The sequence below is a fragment of the Talpa europaea genome (assembly GCF_964194135.1).
Source record: "Talpa europaea genome assembly, chromosome: 7".
Classification (NCBI taxonomy): domain Eukaryota; kingdom Metazoa; phylum Chordata; class Mammalia; order Eulipotyphla; family Talpidae; genus Talpa; species Talpa europaea.
Window position 1 is genome coordinate 63,315,993 of NC_140074.1, and position 20,137 is coordinate 63,336,129.

General features: G+C 48.0%; 1 protein-coding gene across 1 annotated transcript; it reads right to left on the reverse strand.

The window, feature by feature from the left end:
• Positions 1 to 6,254: 6,254 nt before the first annotated feature.
• On the reverse strand, positions 6,255 to 15,466 carry SLC46A2 (solute carrier family 46 member 2; the record flags this gene model as incomplete). The annotated part of the gene is made up of 4 exons (XM_084237805.1): positions 6,255 to 6,312; positions 12,113 to 12,269; positions 12,648 to 12,731; positions 14,326 to 15,466. The coding sequence occupies 4 exons, from the start codon at positions 15,464 to 15,466 to the stop codon at positions 6,255 to 6,257; spliced, it is 1,440 nt and encodes a 479-aa protein (XP_084093931.1).
• Between the last annotated feature and the right edge of the window lie 4,671 nt (positions 15,467 to 20,137).

A 20,137-nucleotide genomic window follows, 5' to 3' on the forward strand; every position in this document is an offset into this window, starting at 1 on the left:
GAGCCACCCTCATTTACAAAATGATGCTGAGAATTTGGGTTGGCCTCCTACTTTCAAAAGTCCACAGGAAGGTCACAGCTGGGACATACCCGCTCACTTCTTAGACTCATTCTTTTCAGAGGGCAGGTGGCATTTATCCGTAAATTTGAGGAAAATGTCATCCCTTGAGCCAGATTTACAGATGGCGCTGGGTGTGCTGGAGTTCTCTTTCTCGTAGTTCTTAATAGTGAATAAGCCAGGAACCTGATTTTCCATCAGCCCTCCCTGGACCTGGTTTGTTTTTTCATTTGAAGGATGTCTGCTCTCTTTCTAGGTACACAGATTAGAGCACACGCAAAACCCTCTAGACTAGCAGAGATGGAGGGGGCTTAGTTGCAGGAGATTTGACTGATCTTCCTTAATCATTCATGTTTGAAATGCATCCTGGGTACGGCGGTCTAACCCTTTTATGTGGCAGAAGAATTTGTTATCCAGGTAGCTTTTACTACTACAGATAGATTGTAAATAAATACTTTGAAAGAAATGACTTTAACAGACCAACAAGATAATTGGTTTGTTAAACATCCTGTGTATTTAACACTTGAAAACCAACAAATTCAGACTTTTGAAAATGCCACAGACTGTTAAAAGCCTAAGTCTACTTTTTGAGAATTGTTCAACAACTATTAACATACGCCTTATTCTTCAACTAGTGTTTTTTCAATTCTGGACAGAAGGAGTTTTCAAAAAAGCATTCAGTCGTTCAGCTTAAATGCTAAGCTCGGACACAGCCGGTTCTCAGTCCTCTTCAAGAAAGACACAAGAATGTGAGGGTCAAAATTAGGATTGCCTTTTGGGAGGAAAAAGCTAAGGATTGCTATTGCCAAATAATATTTTTGATAATGTAAGGAAATACAGGGACCACGAACATGTTTAGTTTGTCTGTTTTGAAGTGTGAAAGATTAATTTAGTGCCTCCTGGCACATTGTGAGTGTAGAGGGCATGAGGAATCAGCATTGACAAATCACACAGATACAAAGAATTCTCTAGATTAGGACAATATTAAAAGGTTTACCCCGATTCCACAAAACAGCTTTTTAAAAGATACTGTGGGGACTCAGAGCAGCTTGTTTCAAATAGAAATCCTCCACAGGTCAAAATAAATGCCAAAACCAAAACGAATTATGTTGACTGATGGAACTTTGTCCATTTTAACAGAGCCTTTAAGATTGAGACCAGCGATTGTGTGTTGCACCCACCTCCCCCAGCAGCACTGTCCCCACTGGGCCATGATGGGCATCCTGTGGGCCAGGTTGGAGCTGGTCACACCTGTTCACACCTGTTCACACCCCTGTTTGGCAGGCTGGTTTAGTTTCAGACCAACCCTGCAGTCACAATGATACTGGAAGGAGGAAAGGGAGAATCATGTCTTTTTCCAGTGTGGAAATGGGGAGAGGAAGGTAGATTTCAAACAAAAATGTGAATCGCTATGATGAAGCGACACCTGTATCAGCCAGGCCTTCATCAGATAACTAACCAGCAGCTCATAGCGCAGCATGCTCACCTGGGCCCTGAGGTTTGGTCCTATCCAGTAGACGGTCCTGTCCAGCAGACACCCTTCCACTGGCCCCGTGTGCCTGGTCCCCTGATGTCCTTGAGCTGGGAATGCCTGGAGAGATGATGTGCATCTGATATATTCCCATGAAATCAACTGCCAGCAAACTTTCTAACTTGTCTTTTAACAGTTTAAAAAGAGATTTAAAAACTTTTGCTTAAGTCAGGTCCAAATGATGGAATGTGCTTCTTATTTTTAGAAATCATTCTTTACATTTAAAAATTAAAAAAAAAAAACCCTCTGAAGTATTGATCAAGTCCTCTGTTTTCTCCACATTGCCATTAAGCCAAAACAAAAGCTATGAAAAAAAAAAAGTGCTCCCGAATGTGTGTAGATGAGATGTGCTTTACTTTCAGGTGGAGTCTTTGTTTCGTGATGCCACCAACCTTCAAAAAGAATGTTCCCTCTTCCCCCTTGTTATGGAACCCAGAGACTGTCAAGAGGAAAAAAAAATTTTTTTCGTTGCATTTTTGACGCTGGCACGAGGTTTTTGTCCACTTTTTTCCATATATCTGTGTATAAAAAATTCTGTTCATTGTTTACTATGGGATTAGTATTACATTTTGAGGTAAACAAAAGAATTTGTATTGCTTGATAAACTATTAGCTTGTAAATTTGAAAAGGTTTCTTTACCTCTATTAACTTAAAGTAATGGACCAATAAACCTATAAAAGATGCTTTCTTTATCATGTGTCGCATTCTCATTTGTACTCTCTGGGACAGGAAAAGCAGCATGCCTCTTTTTGTCTCTCTATTTTCTCTAAACCGATACCAGTTTGCCCATAAGAACAAGGATGTACAGAGCAACTGGGAAAATATATAATTGAGTGATTTTAATACTTCTTTAGACTTATCCTCGTGTTATCCTCTCCATCTTACAAGTTGGCACCAGTTGGGGAGATGAAGGAATTATATGGTGTTCATGCATGATCACCTGGTGACCAGCCCAGCTAATTACTTGAAGGGTTTCTTCCTAGACTATCCCAGAGCAAAGCACAACATCATATGCTGGGTCCAAGCCAGTCATTTCCTGGTTCTCTGTTTTTTGCACTGCTATGAAAGAAGACACATTTGTGGTTGGATTGAGTTTGTTGCAAACTAGAGAACAGGTTGCTTGGTTAAGCTTACCTGATCATAGCAATGGACTGGAGTTGGACTTAAATCGGTCTGGAGCTTGGCTTATTGATAGAGGACATCCTTAATATAAGACTTCAGTCATATAAAATGAGGCAGTAAGGTGGGATGAGGGAGAGAGGCTTGGGATCAAATCTTAGCTTTCCACTTACTAGCCACATGGCTTGGGGAAAGAGCCAGTGTTACATCTTGGAAACGAAGACACCCTTGCCTGCAGAGTGTGGAGAGAACTAGCAATAACCTAGGTGTCTGCAGGGTGAAAGCCCTTGTGGGAAGACTGGTTTAAATGTAGCCAACTTACATATGAAGGCTCTTCCCATGGCAATCCTTCCTGGATGCTGACCGTGAAAGCATGCCCACCGTGGCTACATATAGACACTAGGTAGTTCCTTCATCTTTCCAAATAGGTGGCAACTGTAAGACATAGGAGAGGGTGCACTGACGCTAGGCCTATAAAGAAGCAGAGACTAAAAATGACAAGATATACCCTTTAAGCTTTTCTTTTTAAGATGATGATGGAGATAGTGTGCTGGAGGACCGTGGTTGGACTGTGGCCTGGGGGATAGATGGGAATAGATGGTGAAAGTGATACTAAAGAGATGATTTTAGAGTTTCTGTGGGGAGGGGGGAGAGGTCAGGAGAGACTGGGAGATTTCCAGCCTGGAAGCTGGGAGATGAGACCATTAACAGAAATATGAAATCAGTCAGGAGAAAAATACAAAATATGGAGTGGTGGGCTTAGCAGATGGGTTGAGAGAAGAGCAATTTGGTTTGGGTTTATGTTTGAGGAAATCTACGTGAGGAAATCTATGTTGCTCCTCGCAGCTCCTGTCTCATCGTGCCATTCTATCTCCTTGACGCCCGCCCTCCCTCCTTGTCCCTTTCACACTGAGTTCTTGTGTTGACTAGGTTGTTGGAAAGAGAATCCTGGAGTCTATGGAGTAGACTTCTCAGGAAGGTGGGGCTTCTGGGGCCTCAGGAATTAAGAGTGCAGGGAGAGGAGGAACAGGACTCAGGGAAAGGTCTAAAACAAGCCAGCCCTGAAAGATAAGAGCAATAGTTCTCCATGCTTGTGGGCTAATGAAAGCACTGATTCTTGCCCCAGAGTGTGACTTGGGTGGGGCCCTAGGGGATACTGATGCCGCTGGCCCAGAACCACACTTGACAAACACTGTATTAGAACATGTGTTTGAAGAACTGGTGACTTGGTGAGAGGAGAAAAATTTTGAAACTGCTGCCCTGTGACCTGGAAGGTTAGGAGCCAATGGGGGGCTTTGAGAGCCCAGCTCAGGCTAAAACCCACAGCTTGTTGGCAGGGTCCAGGTGGACAGATCAGAACATTTCTATAGATGTTGAGAGCAACCTTTTCAGCAGCAGGAATGGAAAGTCAATGATTCAATTCACTGTGGACAGAGAAATGGTCAGGGGTTGGGGGGGAGGCAAGGGGTCAAGAGGAGGGATCAAACTACCTCTGTCCTTGTTGCTCTCAGAGAAGCTCTCCCTCCTTTCTTGTTGCCCGGACTCCAAGTCTGGGTCCTTCCTGCCTCCATCTACCTCCCCCTCTTCAGTCTGCCCATCACCGGCTGCTATTTACCTCTAGCTCCCAAATATCTCTCCCAGTCCCTCTGCTCTCCTCCACCCCCACCACTCCTAGGCCGTGTCAGCCCTCCCTCCTCCTCCACCTCATCACTGTAGGAGCCTCTTGCTAACCTCCTTCAGCCAGTCCTGGCTCTCCTTCCACCACCAACTCAGTCTCCGGGTTGCCAGAGCGCCCTTTTGGAGATACAAACACAAGCAGTCCACGTTCCTGTTCCTTTCAGCAGCTCTCGCCACCAAAGTTAGAGTTTATGTTGCTCCTTGCAGCTCCTGTCTCATCGTGCCATTCTATCTCCTTGACGCCCGCCCTCCCTCCTTGTCCCTTTCACACTGAGTTCCTGTCTCTTGGAATATTTCACCTCCAGGTCCTCCCCCTCCATTTATTTTTTTTTTAACACTTTTTTTTTTTAATAGAGGCATGTTTTATTTGTTTGTTTGTTTGTTTTGTTTATACAAGCACTGGGTACAGTCAGAAGCGCGGGAGGGCGAGAGAATTCACCAGAGCCAGAGCAGGGAGCAGAGCAGGCAGAAGGACCGAAGTACACTGCTGAGGGGAGCAGCGGGCGGCAGGAGAGGTCTGCGCGCCATGTGGGACCCTCCTCCGGTGGCCGAGGAGCAGCCGGGGATCGAACCGGCGCCGCAGAGGCCGCGGGCAGCTTCACAACCCAGCGCTCAACCGCTGCGCCACCAGGGAGGCCCCCTCCATTTATTCTTCCTGCCTGGCATGAGCCCTAGCTTCTGGTATTGCTCACTCCTTACCCTTCTAGTCTTTTGAGAAGCCCTCCCTGCTGTCCATTCTCCCTCATGTTAGCTCCTATTCCAAGATACCCCACGTCCCGCTCTTCTGTCTGCTCCACCCACTAGACAGTGGCCCCATTAGGGCAGGAGCAGCCAGTGTGGTCTCGATGTGTCTCAGCACCTACAAGCGCTGGGCCTTAGCAGGTGTGCCTTAAGTTTTGACCGTTCCCTGCAAGGAATATGCTGAGACCTGAATGCATTCTCTACCTCCATGTTGTACCCACTGTAAGAACTAGTTACGGAGGGGTCTGACCCGGGGAAGAATGAGTCACACACATCCTATGAATGTTGGTTTTATTAAGAAGTGAATCTGCTTTTCTATATATAAGTACAAGAGGCTGTAAAAATAAGTACTGCAAAATAAAATGGCTCTTAACATCTCTCCTCCCCGCTTCCCTTTACAACACCCACTTTAATCTTCCATTGAACAAAGTCTATGGTATTTGCTTTTTAAAAACAACAAAAATAGCCCTGAGGCCAAGAGTCTAAGCTCCTAACTCTCCTGCGTGTCCCCTACAACGGCTCGGGAAAGGAAACTAGCTTTTTTTCCTTCAAGGTTTTATTTTAATGTAAAAATTATGGCTGATGTTCAGTGTTGGCAGTTCTTTCAAAACTTCCCCTTGGGCTGTTGAAAACGTGGGCTTTGGTTTGGAGAGGGTGGGAAGGGAGATGGTACAGTAGGGCCTTGTGGTCCACGGTCAGAACTCTGGGTTTTCTCCTGAAAGCAGTGTGGTTCTCCCACAGGGAGGCCTAGCACGGCCCCTGGTGGCTAGTTAGCCACGCCTTGGTGCCCTCAGAGAGAGCTCCTGGAAGAAGAGGGGCTGCTGCTGAAACCCCTTCCAGTGACAAATGCGGCTGCATGTATAACCTGATTGTCACCCTTGAGTTCATGCGCTAATGTTTGCAAAACCTAGTCTCTACCTAACAGGGCCTCTGAAAGCAGAGAAGATTCTTTCATCACCTTGAAAGTGCTGTTCCCCAACCCCCAGAGACCCCGGAGTCACAGTAGGTGGACTCTGCGACTCAGGTTTCTTGGGCAGTGGGGTAGTTTGGTCACCAGTTCCTGGCTCCTTCCGCTGTCTCCTCAGGGCCTGGCCGGTGCTGGTATGTCCAGTGCTCCAGGTCAGCACCTTCATTGCTCTATGATGTCTCCATACTGCGACCACGAGGCTTGTATATAGGCCACGATGCTGTAAGAACATCCAGTGTGGAGAATTACAAGAGAACGGTTGGAACAGGGCAGAGGTATGCCTTTTTCTCACCACTAAGGGTGAGGGCTCTAGCCGTGTCCTCATCATTGACACACTAGAGGCTCCATCCAGCGGGGAGACACGCCCGAGGGAGCTTCTCTCACATCAGGCTTGCTCCCTAGCACAGTGAAGCCTTTGCTTCTACCTACTGCTTTTCCTGGAAATTCTTTCCATATCACTCCTGCTTGGTGATGAGCTCCCACATGCATCTCAGGATCAGGACTCGCTAATCCCAAGCAGAATTAACCGGCTCATCTTCTGCCTTTCCATAGCCCCTTCATCTCCTCCAAAAATCATATTGTTCCAAAATGTGTGTGGACAAATGGATGCATAGAAATGAAAAGCTCTGTGTGAAGTCTTGGGTCTGCCTGTCCTTGGCCTGTCCTTCAACCCCTGGGATCCTGGGTGTTCTCATTGTTTGATTCCCAGGAACCTCATGTTCTCAGTTGGAGCCCAGCAATTCCTGACTGCTGACTGGCACTCGGAGCTGCTGGATGGATGGAGCTTCAGTCCAACCCTCCTCAGGGAAAGCTTTGTGGAAACTTGCACTGATTTTCCACCTTCCCAAGTTCTACGGGGTTCTAACACAGAAGGACATTTACTATACCTAAAACCAAACCCACTTTATTATATAACCGGCATGAGGAGAGTCAAGACTTGGAGGCAACGGGCTGGGGTTGCAGCCCTGAGTCCCAGCTGCCCCAGGGGGAGCCGTGTGCATGGCCAGCCCCTGACTTCATGCCACTTGCAGGCAGCTCTGGGGGGTGGAGGCCAGCAGGGCTGCTGGTAGCTGCCACACCCTCCTGACTGATCCCTCATTCATTAAACAAATGCTTTTGTTCTTCTTATGTGTGTGGTGTTCTTGCCCCTCCAGGCCGACTGTGTGCGACGTAAGTAACTGAAACAAAATCACTGAATGGTCGCAACTGTCGGGAAGGAAAGGGGTAGGAAGCCCCGGGAGCATGGAGCAGATGGACCTAATTGGCTTGAGAAGGGGTAGTCTCAAATTCTTGGAGAAAAGTGTTCAAGACCACGCCTGGTCAAGGAAGAGAGGCAGGAAGAACATGGGGGAGGCACAGGCTGGAGGGGGAAGGCGGTGAGCGCAGGAGGCTGGAGAGGTTGGCAGGACCATCAACCCATGGTGAGACATTTGGGTTTTGTCCTAAGAGCATTGAAAGCCAAAGGTAGGGAATGAGGAGACCAGATTTATATTTTAAGGAAATTCCCCGGGGAGAGGGGGTGCATGGGGATTAAGAGCTGCCGTGGGGAATTCCGTCTCCAAGGTGCTTTGGACTAGGGGAGGCAGCAGCGATGGTCAACAGGAAAGGACGGATTGGAGGTAAATTCTGGAGATGGAATCCATGAGGCCTGCTGGGCTGGTGGCGGGAGGAGGTGAAAAAGAGAGAGGACATTGGTGACGCTCAGATCTCCCCCCTAGGGGAGTGGGTGCCATTTAATGAGATGGGAAGACTGGCAGGGGAGCAGGCTTCGGAGGGCATCAGGGAAGGTGGGAAATCAATGTTTGCAAGCTTCCACAAAGCTTTCCCTGAGAAGAACCAATTTGGACAATTTCAATGATAATTCGAAGTTTTAAAAGTAGTTTGCTTAGGGCCTCCCCTGGTGGCGCAGGTGGTTGAGCGCTGCACTGTGAAGCTGTCCGCAGCCTCTGCAGCGCTAGTTCGATGCTGGCCGGCCAGTGAGGGTCCCACATGGCGCAGCAGACCTCCCCTGTCCCGCCCGCTGCTCCCCTCAGCAGTGTATTTCATCAGTCTGCCTGTTCTGTTCCCCGCTCTGTCTTTGGTGAATCCTCTCACCCTCCCACACATCTGGCCTGTACCCTGATTCTTGTATAAATAAATAAATACATCTTTAAAGAAAAAAAAAAGTAGTTTGCTTAGAGACTGTGAAGAGACAACTCAGAGGAGAACCCCAAAGAAGTCTTCCATCTGGACGTTTTTGGAGAAGAAGTGATCAGAGAGGTGGGAGGGAAACCAGGAGAGTGACAGTGATGAGTCCCCAAGGACAGGGTGATCTGCTGTGCTGGGGGCTCAGGGAAATCAGGGGTGAGGGTTGAGCAAGCCCACAGGGTGCAGCTCTGAAGTGTCATTAATGTTTTTAGAGAGAGGAGCAATGGATGTGGGGCCGGGAGATGAACACAAGAGATAGTACGAGCAGACTGGACTCTGGAGAAGTTGGCTAATAAGAAGAGGAGAGGTGAGAAGGTGGTGGATCATGTGTCAGTTCTGGCAGGAAGAACTCAGGAGTGAGGTCTCTCTAACAGGATGAGAGGAGGCACCCAGACACCTGCTGACATTTCTAAGCAATACCAGGTAGTGGAATAGAGTGACTTCCTGGGTCCAAGTCTTGTCCCTGCCACTTATTCGCTATATCATCTTTGGCCAGTTACACAATATCTTAGAATCTCTGTCTCCTCACTTGCAAAATGGGACTAATAATAGTAATTAGCCCAGAGGATTGTTTGGGAAGATAAATTAAAATGCATAAAATATTTAAAACTGCCTGGTACTAAGGGCTATTTAAGTGTTTGCTATTATAATCATTGCAAAAGAATAAGGTTTGTAGATTTCCTTTGGGGAAGGTGAGGCCATTCTCTGACGGCTTCTGTCTGCTCTACGAAGGACCAGGCAATAGCTGAGTGCATGTGTGCTGGGAGGAGAGGGTTGCTAATGGGCAGAGCCACCCAGTTATTTCTCAGCATCTCCTTATTGCACATAAAGAAGCGCAAGCAGGAGTGGGAAGTTTCTCAAAGTGACATGAAATTGTCTCACTTTGGAAACAGGCAGGGCTGGGGCCACCGTCTCTTCTTGCAAACGGGCTACTGGCGGTTCTGACCCAAGGACCTCTCCTCCCAGCCTCTGCCCTGCATGGCCGCCTTTGCTCCTGGCTCTGAAGTGTCCTGGGTTTTCATGTGATCAGGATGTATCTTAGAAATCTCTATTGGTCTTTCCTGTTGTTCTCAATGACTGACAGTCCATTCTTGGCCTTAACTAGCTGTGACAATTTTTCACGATCTCATTTATTTAGTGACTTTGTGGAACAGAAGGATAATGGAAACACTTTACGCCAGAGGGTCTCAATCTTGGTTGTACGTTAAAATAACCTGGAGAGCTTTTAAGAATTCCTGTGCCCCAGCTGCACCCCAAAATCTTGCGGGGCCCCGGGGGAAGAGCCAGATATCAGTTATTTTAATATTACTTTCTTCACGTGATCGCAATGTACACTGAATGAGGCTTTATTTGCACTTGTCTTTCTACTGCTAAATGTCTACAGCCGAAGGAAACAATTAGCACTTCCTTATGAGCCTCATTCATAGAATCACTCACTTACTTGCTTGGGTTAAGACTCTGTGCCTGCTCTATGATATAAGATCATGAAGACCCTGCAGAGCCTAATTAAGAATTGTGCAGGGGCCTCTCTGGTGGCACAGGGGTTAAGTGTCAGCACTATCAAGCTATTGCCAGCCACTGCAGCATGAGTCTGATCCCCAGCCAGGGAGCTAACCCACATGGCGGGGCAGACCTCCCCTGTCTCACCTGCTGCTCCCCTCAGCAGTGTATTTCAGTCGATCTATCTATTCTACTCCCCACTCTGTCTCTGATGAATCCTCTCACCCCTCACTCCCCACACTTCTGGCCTAGACCCCAGTTCTTGCATGTATGCATAAATAAAATAAATCTTTTTTTTAAAGATTTATTTATTCATTTATACAAGCACTGGGTGCAGTCAGAAGCGGGGGAGGGTGAGAGGATTCACCAGAGCCAGAGCAGGGAACAGAACAGGCAGAGTGACGAAATACACTGCTGAGGGGAGCAGCAGACGCGGCAGGAGAGGTCTGCGCGCCATGTGGGACCCTCGCTGGCGGCCAGGGATCAAACTGGTGCTGCAGAGGCTGCAGGCAGCTTCGCAGCCCAGAGCTTAACCGCTGCGCCACCATGACTGAGTCCAAGTGCATTGGGTGAGATGTCAAAGGCAGTGCCCCTGCTGTGTGGGCCCTAAGGTTCTTAACCAGGACAGAGTAGCCTTCCCAGCATACACCTGGACCTGAGAAACTGTAGAAAGGAACCAATTATTGTACATGGCTTTCATTTCTCTGGTTATATCTCTACTGTGTCACACATTAACTAGGCCCGCTTATTTCCTTTTGTTGCTTTTCAGTTTTTGTGTACGGTTTAGGTTAAAGAGACTGTTTCAACCAATTGCCAAATAGGACTGGATAACTTATGGTCAGCAAAGCTATGAAGAATCCATTATTCACTTAATCAAAGAGCTAAACCACCTGAGAAATGTATGTAGCATGATGAGTTTAACTAAGCCCACTCATTCAGTCAAGACTCAATGAAAACGGGGGCACAGAAAAGGCCTAAGTGCTTGGTCCATTGAGGACAGATCTGGTTTTAACCCATTCCTTGAGAAAGTGAATACTCCTTCCTGTCCACTGCTTACACAGATTTTCTCAACTGTTTGATATTCCTGTATTATTTTTCTCATCCATGAAAAAAGGCAAAGAGACTTCATGATTGATAACCCCTGTCTCAGGAGGTTCAACGTTCTACAAAGACAGGACCCGATACTATGTTGTGATGAGAGTATTCTGAGAAGGGCCTTATCACCATCCACTTTCTGTCTCTTCCAACTTGCTCTCAATTATTTTCTCCTCTCTTGCCTATTATAACAACACCATGTGGTATGTAGTGCTATTAGGCAAGTCCCTTTAAAATGAAAATCTTTATCAAATCCCTTGCATCTTATTGTGGATATATGTATAGTGTTCCTTTCTCTTTGGGTGAGAGTGATACAGGGATTTAAGGGCAGGACAAAACAGTTCTAGCTCCCATAGCAGCCGCAGGCCACACTGGCCACTGACACTTGATATGCATTCAAATTGAGTTCAAATTAAGATGCGTTGTAAGCATAAAATACATACCATATTTCAATGATTTAGTAAAAAAAAACCTCATTAATTTTGTAATCTATTCACATGGTAAAAGATATTGGGGTCAAATCAGTTTTTAAAATTAATTTCACCTGTTCCTTTATCATTTTTAAATGTGGCTGTTAGAAAATTTAAAGTCACATCTGTGGCTGACACTTGTGGCTTGCACTGTATTTCCAGTGGACGAGGTCAACAGAACACATTTCCACGTGGCCCACTGTGGTGATGATGGATAAGTGTGCATGCCGAGAGGCCAGGAGCACCCCTCTTATTCCTCAGCCTTCCTCCTGCCTGTTAGCTGCCAGGCTCTCGTGCTCTTGATTTTTAAATTCCCCAGAAAGGTGAAGGGAATTGCATAAGGTTCTCTGAGGAGCTCACCCAGTCCAGGGGCCAGAAGATTTCAGGGGCACTGAGCACAGAAGCTGCCAGGTGCTAAGCTCTAGGAGGGCACAGGGAAGAAAGTTCTTGGAAGTGAGAGAGGAAAAGCTCACTTAAATAGAGCTAAACAAAAGGTCTGAGTGGTTCAAGAGGATTTCTCATTGCAACCTCTGATTGCAGGTATAGAGGTCCTTTTAAACAAATCATATTATAAAACTGTCAGGAAGTACTAGATGGGGACTCTGTTCATTATTTACGACTTTGGGGAATTCCATATTATTCTTTTGGGGAAGCAATAATCAAGAGGGTTTTTTCTTTGTGAGAGAGCCTATCCAGAACCCCGCTGCATAAAACTCTTGACCTAAGCCCCAGTCCCAACCCAAACCCCAACCACTGGTCCTTTCTTACCCAATCGGGAGGATGGCAATGAAGGAAAGAACGGAGGAGAGAACAAAGCAGGTGCCCACAAACTTTTCCATGGTGTGCTGATAGATCTGGTTAAACACCGTGGATGTCACCACGGATGTCAGAGCCAGGGACAGCTGCAGGATGACGAAAACCTTTCCTGTGGGAGGGACAGAAGTTACCGAGATGGCGTGCCGCTGTTGGCTCCACGTTCCCTGATAGTTGAGTTCCAGGGAGCTCTTGGGGGACCCTAGCCCTTCCCAGGATTCCCTCAGTCTTCACAGCTCATGTCGCTGCCTCCTGTTGCCTCCTGCAGGCTCTTCCTGCAGCCTTTGGATGCAGCGCCTTAGCAGCTGACTTTGAGTCACTCCCACCCTCCTGTTTTCACTCCCTCTCTCCTGGGTGGACACCTGTAGGTTCCTAGTGAATTCCAGGCTGCTTCTGGAACTCTCAGGTATCTTCTGCAAGTCCAAACCTGTGCCTCAAGCCAAGCAGCTCTGAAAGGGCCCAGGTAGAGAGAAGCAGAGGGCTTTCTTACCGTAGGAGGAGCCCTTGATGAGTTTGGAGATTGCTGATCGGATGGTTGTGATGGGGATGAGGGCAAACAGCATGACAGCCCGAGCTGGAAAGAAATCACATGGGAACAGCTCATGGTAGCCCAGGCTTGGCCAAGGAGTCAGTTAGAACAAAACAAAAGTCTCACTTGGAACCCTCTCTCCCCACCGCCACCCTCACTGCATGTCCTACCCTGGAAGAAGTGGCTTCTCCGCTGGCAGTCTCCAGCCCTCCTGGGCCACACAGACTCCTTTGTATCTAATAGAGCTGCAGACCCATCTGCCAGGCAGAGGGCATGGTTGGCATGACAATGTATGGTGAAGTGTGTCTTTAGTGGCAGAGTTAAGGGAAATGGCACTGATGTCAATGAGAGGTATCTTCTGTCGCCATTCAGAACACCTCTGGGAGATGGTCCTTTGGCAAACTCAATCCAGAAACACCTGCTACTAGTGCAGTTGCCACACACCCTCCTTCCTCTGGCCCTACTATTTATCCCTTTGCAGTGTGTGTGTGTGTGTGTGTGTGGTGTGTATATGTGTGTGTGTGTGTGTGAAGTGAGTGTATGGAGGGAGGTAGAAGTGGCAGGAAGGGAAGGGGAGAGAGGTGTTCTGGCCTTTACCCGTGGCCCGTTTCACTGGGAACTGGCCAAAAGCAGTCTTGCTGTTTTGTTAGGTATTTTTTTCTGAAGGACAGCCCTTCAAGTTCTATCTAATATGATAGCTACTAGCTGTGTGTGGCTACTTCATTAAAATAGAACAGAATTTAAAATTCAGTTCTCTCTTCAAATGTTTGATATGACTAGTGGCTATGAAACTGATACAGAACATTTCTATCATTATAGAAAGCTCTATTGTAGCTCTGGTCTACAGCTCTCCTCTGGTGGTTGCCTGACCTGTGTCCCCCTCACATGAAAACCTCATTTTGTCTCCTTGAGGGAATGTTTTACATTGGTTCTGGGAGACATTTGTGGAGAATTTTCATCCATTTTTTAAAGCCTTTGCTGGGCCCCAACAGCTGCATTCTTACTGCTTCATTTCTTTAAAATTGAATAGAATCTTGGGGGCTCCCTGGTGGTGCAAGGGGTTAAGCACCACACTATGAAGCTGTCTGCAGCCTCTGCAGCACGAGTTCAATCCCTGGCCGGCCAGGGAGCAACCCACATGGTGCAGCAGACCTCTCCTGTCTTTCCCGCTGCTCCCCTCAGCAGTGTATTCAGTCATTCTGCCTGTTCTGTTTCCCACTCTCTGGTGAATCCTCTCACCCCCCACATCTCTGGCCTATACCCCAGCTCTTGTATGCAAAAATAAATCTTCAAAAAAAAATTGAATAAAATCCCAACCCCATTTTCTCCATCCATCCAAGGTCATCTCGAAGCCCCTGCTACTAACTCTGGGCACCACTGGCCACCCTACTCTGGACCTCCTTCTGGGAGGTTCTTCCCGCCACCCTTCAGGGAACATTTCAAAGGGTGATACAGTTAACACAGTGCACAGCACAATACGGGTAGATCAAGTTCACATTATCCTGTCTCCCTTATACCTCCTGGGTAGCAGTACTCTCCCTGATGAGCTGGGGCACTAGACCCCAGCATCTCTGGTGTCAGCCCCATGATGCAGGAGGCCAGCAGTGCCCTCATCCTATCTCCCCAAGGCCAGACTCACCGATGTAGAACATGTATGTCTCTTTCACAAAAGCCAAGAGGAGTGCTCCGGACCCAAAGGAGACCATCCCAATCATGATCATGGTGGTGTCCCGGAAGCAGCGGGAGAAGACCAGGACACCCAGGAAGCTGGTGATGAAGATGGTGTACCCTGCGGCCATGCCATAGCCCAGCTGAACCTGGTTCCAGCGGAGAGGCGCTCTCAGCACAAAAAGAGGCATCACATCCACCGTGCCCACCACTGCCAGGTCATATATGATGGCACCCACAAAGAGCAGGACAATGACAGTTTTTTGGGGCTTTGCTTTGCTGGGAGATGGAAGGCGCCCTGCCACACTCTGCTTGTCAGGCTGATCGGGATCCAGGGTGCGGTATGTGCCAACCGTGCCAGACACAGAATCTACCGAGGGCAGTGCTTTGCTGGTCCTGGCCAACGACACAGGAACCTTCAGCACGAAGAGGCTGTAGAAAAGGGCAAAAGCTGCGCAGCTCACGCTGCAGGCGGTCAGCACCAGGCCGTGCCTAGAGTCCCCAGTCATCTGCTGGAAGAGATGCCCCGACACCATGCTCCCGCAGAAGCCGGCCAAGCCATAGATCAAGTCGAGGAGGATGAGACGCACGGAACGGCGGCCCTCGGAGGAGCCCAGGGACCCCAAGGCCATGATCCCGGACCAGTAGGCCGAGAAGCCACCACACAGCCCGCCGATCGCTGCTGCTCCATACAGCATCTCCACCGGCCAGTTCAGCAGCACCTTGAGCAGCAGCCCGAGGCGGGAGAGCAGGGAGCCCAGCAGGGACACGCAGATGGAGATCTTGCGGTGGTAGCGGTCACTCAGCCAGCCCAGCCCGTAGGCGGACAGCAGGGGCGTCAAGCCCGCCACCAGGTTGTAGGTGATGTAGAAGTTGGAGATGTCTTTCTGCTGCTGGTCCTCCTCCGGAGACCCCCGGGGGGACGGGCTGGCGCTGTGGTTGGAGGAAGACGCCCCTGGGCTGGCTCCGTAGGACTCTTTCACCACCAGGAGCAGCCCTGGATCGAACAGGGCGACGGCCAGCTGGGTCGAGGCCACCACGGGCTCGATCCAGGTCCGCACCTGGAGACGAGGCAGGGCGCCTCTCCACGGGCCGGCGGCCTGGGTGCTCATGTAGCCTCTCGCGCAGGACGATGAGAGGGCTCCTCGCCGGCAGCTGCTCTGCAGGGCAGGCCCTGGTGCGGGAGCGCAAATAGGTGCGGTGCGCCCTGGAGGGAGGTGAGCGAAGCCGGAGCCGGGCGCGTGTGACCGCAGCCAGTTCGGGGGCCGAGTGACCGCCCCGACCGCGGCCACTCCTCCCGGGACCAAACAGGGCCGCGCTCCGCCCCGCGGCGGCCCAGCTGGGCTGGCGGCGGCCCAGGGAAGCCGGGCGCGGGAGAGTGCACAGCGAGTCTCTGCTCTGGCGTCCCGCCCTGTGGCCGCGCTTTCACGCTGCTCCGGCAAGCGCGGCCGCCGAACGGGGACCGATTTCTCCACTGCGAGGCAACTCTGGACCTCCCGCGGCTCATCTCCGGGCTCAGGTCCCGCTGGGAAGGAGCCCTTGGCACTGGGCCAGAGAGCAACATTCTGCTGGCCCTGGAAGGATGGTTTGGGCGAGGAGTGGGGTGCCTAGACTTCTGCCTGGGATCAGTGCGGGATAGAAGGTTGTCTTTGGTGAGTTTCAAAGCAACAGGGACCCATGTGGTAGGTAGACGGGTAGCATAGACTTGGAGAGAAGCAAAAAGTCAGGAACTCTATTATTTCTTGGAGAACCTTGATTTCCATTCCTTTGGATAAATGCCCAAAAGTGGGATTGTTGAATGGTATGGTAGTCGTAAGTTAATTTTTTAGGAACCTCCATACTGTTTCCTATAAGGCCTGCTCGGTTTTGTATTCCCACCAACCTTGCACATGGGTTTCAGTTTCTCAGATCCTAGCCTGTACTTGCTGTTCTTGTTTTGCTAATAGCCATCCTGGCAGGTGTGAGGTCATGTCTCATTGTGGTTTTGATTACACTTACCTGATGATTAGTGACAATGAGCATTATTATATACATGTTGGCCTTTTGTATGTCGTCTTTGGAGAAATGTCTATTCAAGTCTTAGTCCATTTTTTCCCATTGAGTTATTAGTTATTATTAGTTTTTTTTTTTTGGCTTGATTTGGTTTTACAGTTGAATTGTAACAACGCCTACATGTCCAGTCCCTTTAGGTCCAAGTGCAGACAATTCTGCCTTCTGCCAAGAGAAAGACCCACTCAGTTTCTCATTAAAGATGTGACCTATGGCGCTGACCTGGCAGCCCCTTCAAAGCTTTCTCACTCCCTTCTTTTTCCTCCTCACCTTGGTAGGTACTGTTTCACCCAATCCATGCCTGGCTCTCCCACTCATTGCCAACTTGGATTTTTCAGAAGCTGCAGCAAAGCTGTCCAATCAGCCTGTTCTTGTGAGGGGCAGAGGCTCCTCTGGGTAGGTTATGGGAGAAGATGACATTCAGCAATCAGATAAGGCTGTGAGAATAACAGCCTGAACAAGACTCTGGCCACTTAATTAAGGAATCTGTCTATTCTTGGGCCCACAGACACTAGAGGGCAAACTTTACCCTCTGAGAGATTCCCAACAGCTCTAGGACAAGTCTTGTGGGAATTGGATCATCAAGAGACTAGCCATCCTGGCATCCTCCAGACCTGCAACCTTGAATCATCTGACCCAGAAATGACCTAGACCCAGGCCAGTCATTGTGCTCCCAGTTTAGGCTACTATGGCTGTATCATATTTCATCACTCTCCTCTTCATCAATGAATGCAGGCCTCCAACTGCCTGGCTGGGGTTAATACTTGATAATCCTCTGTGGTCTGAGGCACTAGCAGGGCATCATTCCTGAGCCAGGCTGAGCCTTGACCCTGCCACTTCAGTGTCTGGCTCAAAGCTGGTGTATTAAGGTGCAGAGGTTAAATTCTCTTGTCTTATAATGTTAAAAGTCACACTATTTGAGAAAAAGGAGAATTAAAAAAGTAACAGCTAACATTTACTGACCCTATGTAGGAAGCACTTTACATGAATGAGGAAATTTTATCTTTCCATGTCCCCAATTTAAAGACCAGAGAGGTTAAGAAATTAGCACAAGATCATCATCATCATCATCATCATCATCATCATCATCATCATCATCATCACAGCCAGCTTGTGCTGGCTAGCTAGATGATCTTGTGTAAATTTTGAAATCTTTGAAAGCCTGTAGCTTTCACATACTGATGGTGGTGAGTTTTATTTCAGAGTGTCCTCTCAACCAGCATAGGAACATGGGCAGGTGTAAAAACACCACAGTCGTGATGATAGTACCGCCCATCAACAATATATTGCACATGTGGAGAGGAACAAAAGGAGTGGATGGGGGTCACTTATTGAACGTATATCCAGGTCCTTTACAATCAAGTAAGAAATACTTTCATTTTCTTATCAGAATATCTGAAAGGAACAGTCTTTGTTTGGAAAACACTCTTGATCAGCGAGCAGGTAAAATCTCCAGGCTTGGGTTTCAGCTGTGGAGGAGGATGCAGAGAGGGGGGTGGATGTCTCTGTGGTGAGTCAAAAAGAGGAACTTGTGTGGTGCTCTTGAGGGAGGGACAGAGGAGGGAGGGGAGGAGGGGGTGGGAGGGAGGGACAGGAGGAGGGAGAGGGAGGAGGGTGGAGGAAGTGAGACTCCCTGGCTGTGGGTGGGAAAGCCCAGGACAGAAACCCTCGGTGTGAGAGCGAGTTTAGAGGCGTCCACTGTCTAACATGGGTTAGACAGGCCTCGAAATCTAAGGAGTCTAGCAAATGTCTGATACAGGTTTTCAATAGCTTGCTGTATCTCATAAATTAATTCTTCCTGAGAACTTCTCTTCCTGCCTCCTTGGTTCTTGCAAACAAGCCTACTCATGAATGTTTTGTGTGAGTGGGATTTCTTTGTTTTTCATTTTTATGGAAATCAGTGAAGCAACTGTGTGGTCCGTCCAGACTGACACACGCTAGGAGATCATGAGGAAACAGGCAGAGGCGGCGGCCACAAGAACTTACCGCTCCCAAACGTTTGCTGAAATCTCAGGCTGTGGACATGGGGAGTTAAGCCATTTGACCCAGATCTGGAGGGGTCAGAGAACCCCTCGAAGCTGTCTTGTAGGATGTAGCAGTGGTGTTGTTCTTTCCGTATTTTCAGGCTGGAAGTATGTCTGTCCCGGAGATATTCCGATTGCGAGAAATAAGATGTCCTGAGACATGCGTGTATAATGGTACAAAGCAAAACTCTTTTTTCTTTTTTTTTTTTTTTTTAAAGCAAAGCTCATTTTGCGGGACGGAGACAAACTGACCCAGACTAGCCAAGAACTTTCTCTCATTTTCCTGTGGTGGGTTCATCATTACGCACAAGAGGCAGCCCAAGTCCCTTGCTTGATCCAAGCAATCCTTTAGTTATGATCGTACCTCCCCAATATAGCTACACGCCAGAGAAAATGTGCTAGTGACTTGAACACCCCAAATAAATTCTCATTCAATAAGTTAGCACTCGGATTTATCTATCTGCCTTTCTAATTCGGCTGATGTGGGCCTCTATCTGGAAAATGGTTTCCCACTCCACGTATGGATGAATGAAGCTTTTAATTCTGCCCCATGGAGAGCTGAGTGCTATCTAGAATACATTTATCAAAATAGTTAGTGTCACCCATGGTTCCTCTTGGGAAATGGCTTTATTGGCCTTTCCCACCTAAGGTGGCACCCTAACATTGCCTAATTTTATAGATGAGGAAACTGAGACTAAATCGTTTGTACATGGTCACATAGAGCCACATTTAAATCTAGGTTGTGTGTGACTTGTGTCCATGCTATCTCACATGCTCCATTTCTGATGTATTTAAATAGAAGAGATAACATTTTAATAAGGCATTTGCTTAGTGATTTCTTTCCATCAAATACTATAAACCTATTCCTAAAATAATCTCAAACTCAGTGACTTATTTATTCATTTATTCATCACCCATCCTCCCTCGCTTTTTTCCTCCTTCTCTTCTTCCCTTCCTTCCTTTACAATCTTTTTAAAAGTATCAGGCCTACTAGTAGCTATCAAGGATATAAAATCCTTTGCCCTCAAAGATCTTTGAGTCTGAAGAGTTATCAAAAGGCACTTGTACCAACAATCCAAGTTCTGTTTTACACAATCACTGATGCCAAGCCATGCCTCTTCTTTCTTCAAAGACAGACTTTAGGGATTCCTCTCCACCCCAAACTCTGCTACCAACCTAAATGGCCTCATGAATAGCCTGCTCAAAACTGCAGGAGAAAGATATGCCTGTCCCCCTTTATTTTTCTGGCTAGCATACACTGACTCTTCTTGCCGTAACAACACCTATTTTAACTCTGATGAACTATCCTCCAAGTGGCTGTGATTGTGGCCAGTCACAGCCCTGCATGCCTGTGATCACACTGTGGCTCAGAAATGGAAAAGTGATGCAAATTTGGACCCATAAGAATGAGGTCCAGGACTTTGGCTTAAATAGCTAGGTAGAGACACACTTATTCCTTCCTGCTCATCTTGGACTGGTGAGGATGCAAGCCTAGAGTTGCTGGCCACTGTTTAGCTACCCCCAGAGCAGAACTTTTCCGAGATAGGAGCCCATATAAAGCACAAGAGCTGACAGATGGAGAGCTGCAGGTCCTGATGACATCGTATGAGCTACACCAAAGCCAAACTACCCCTCGACTTTAATAACCAAAGCTCAGCATTCCCTTTTTTTTTAAAAAAAGATTTATTTATGCATATAAGAACTGGGGTA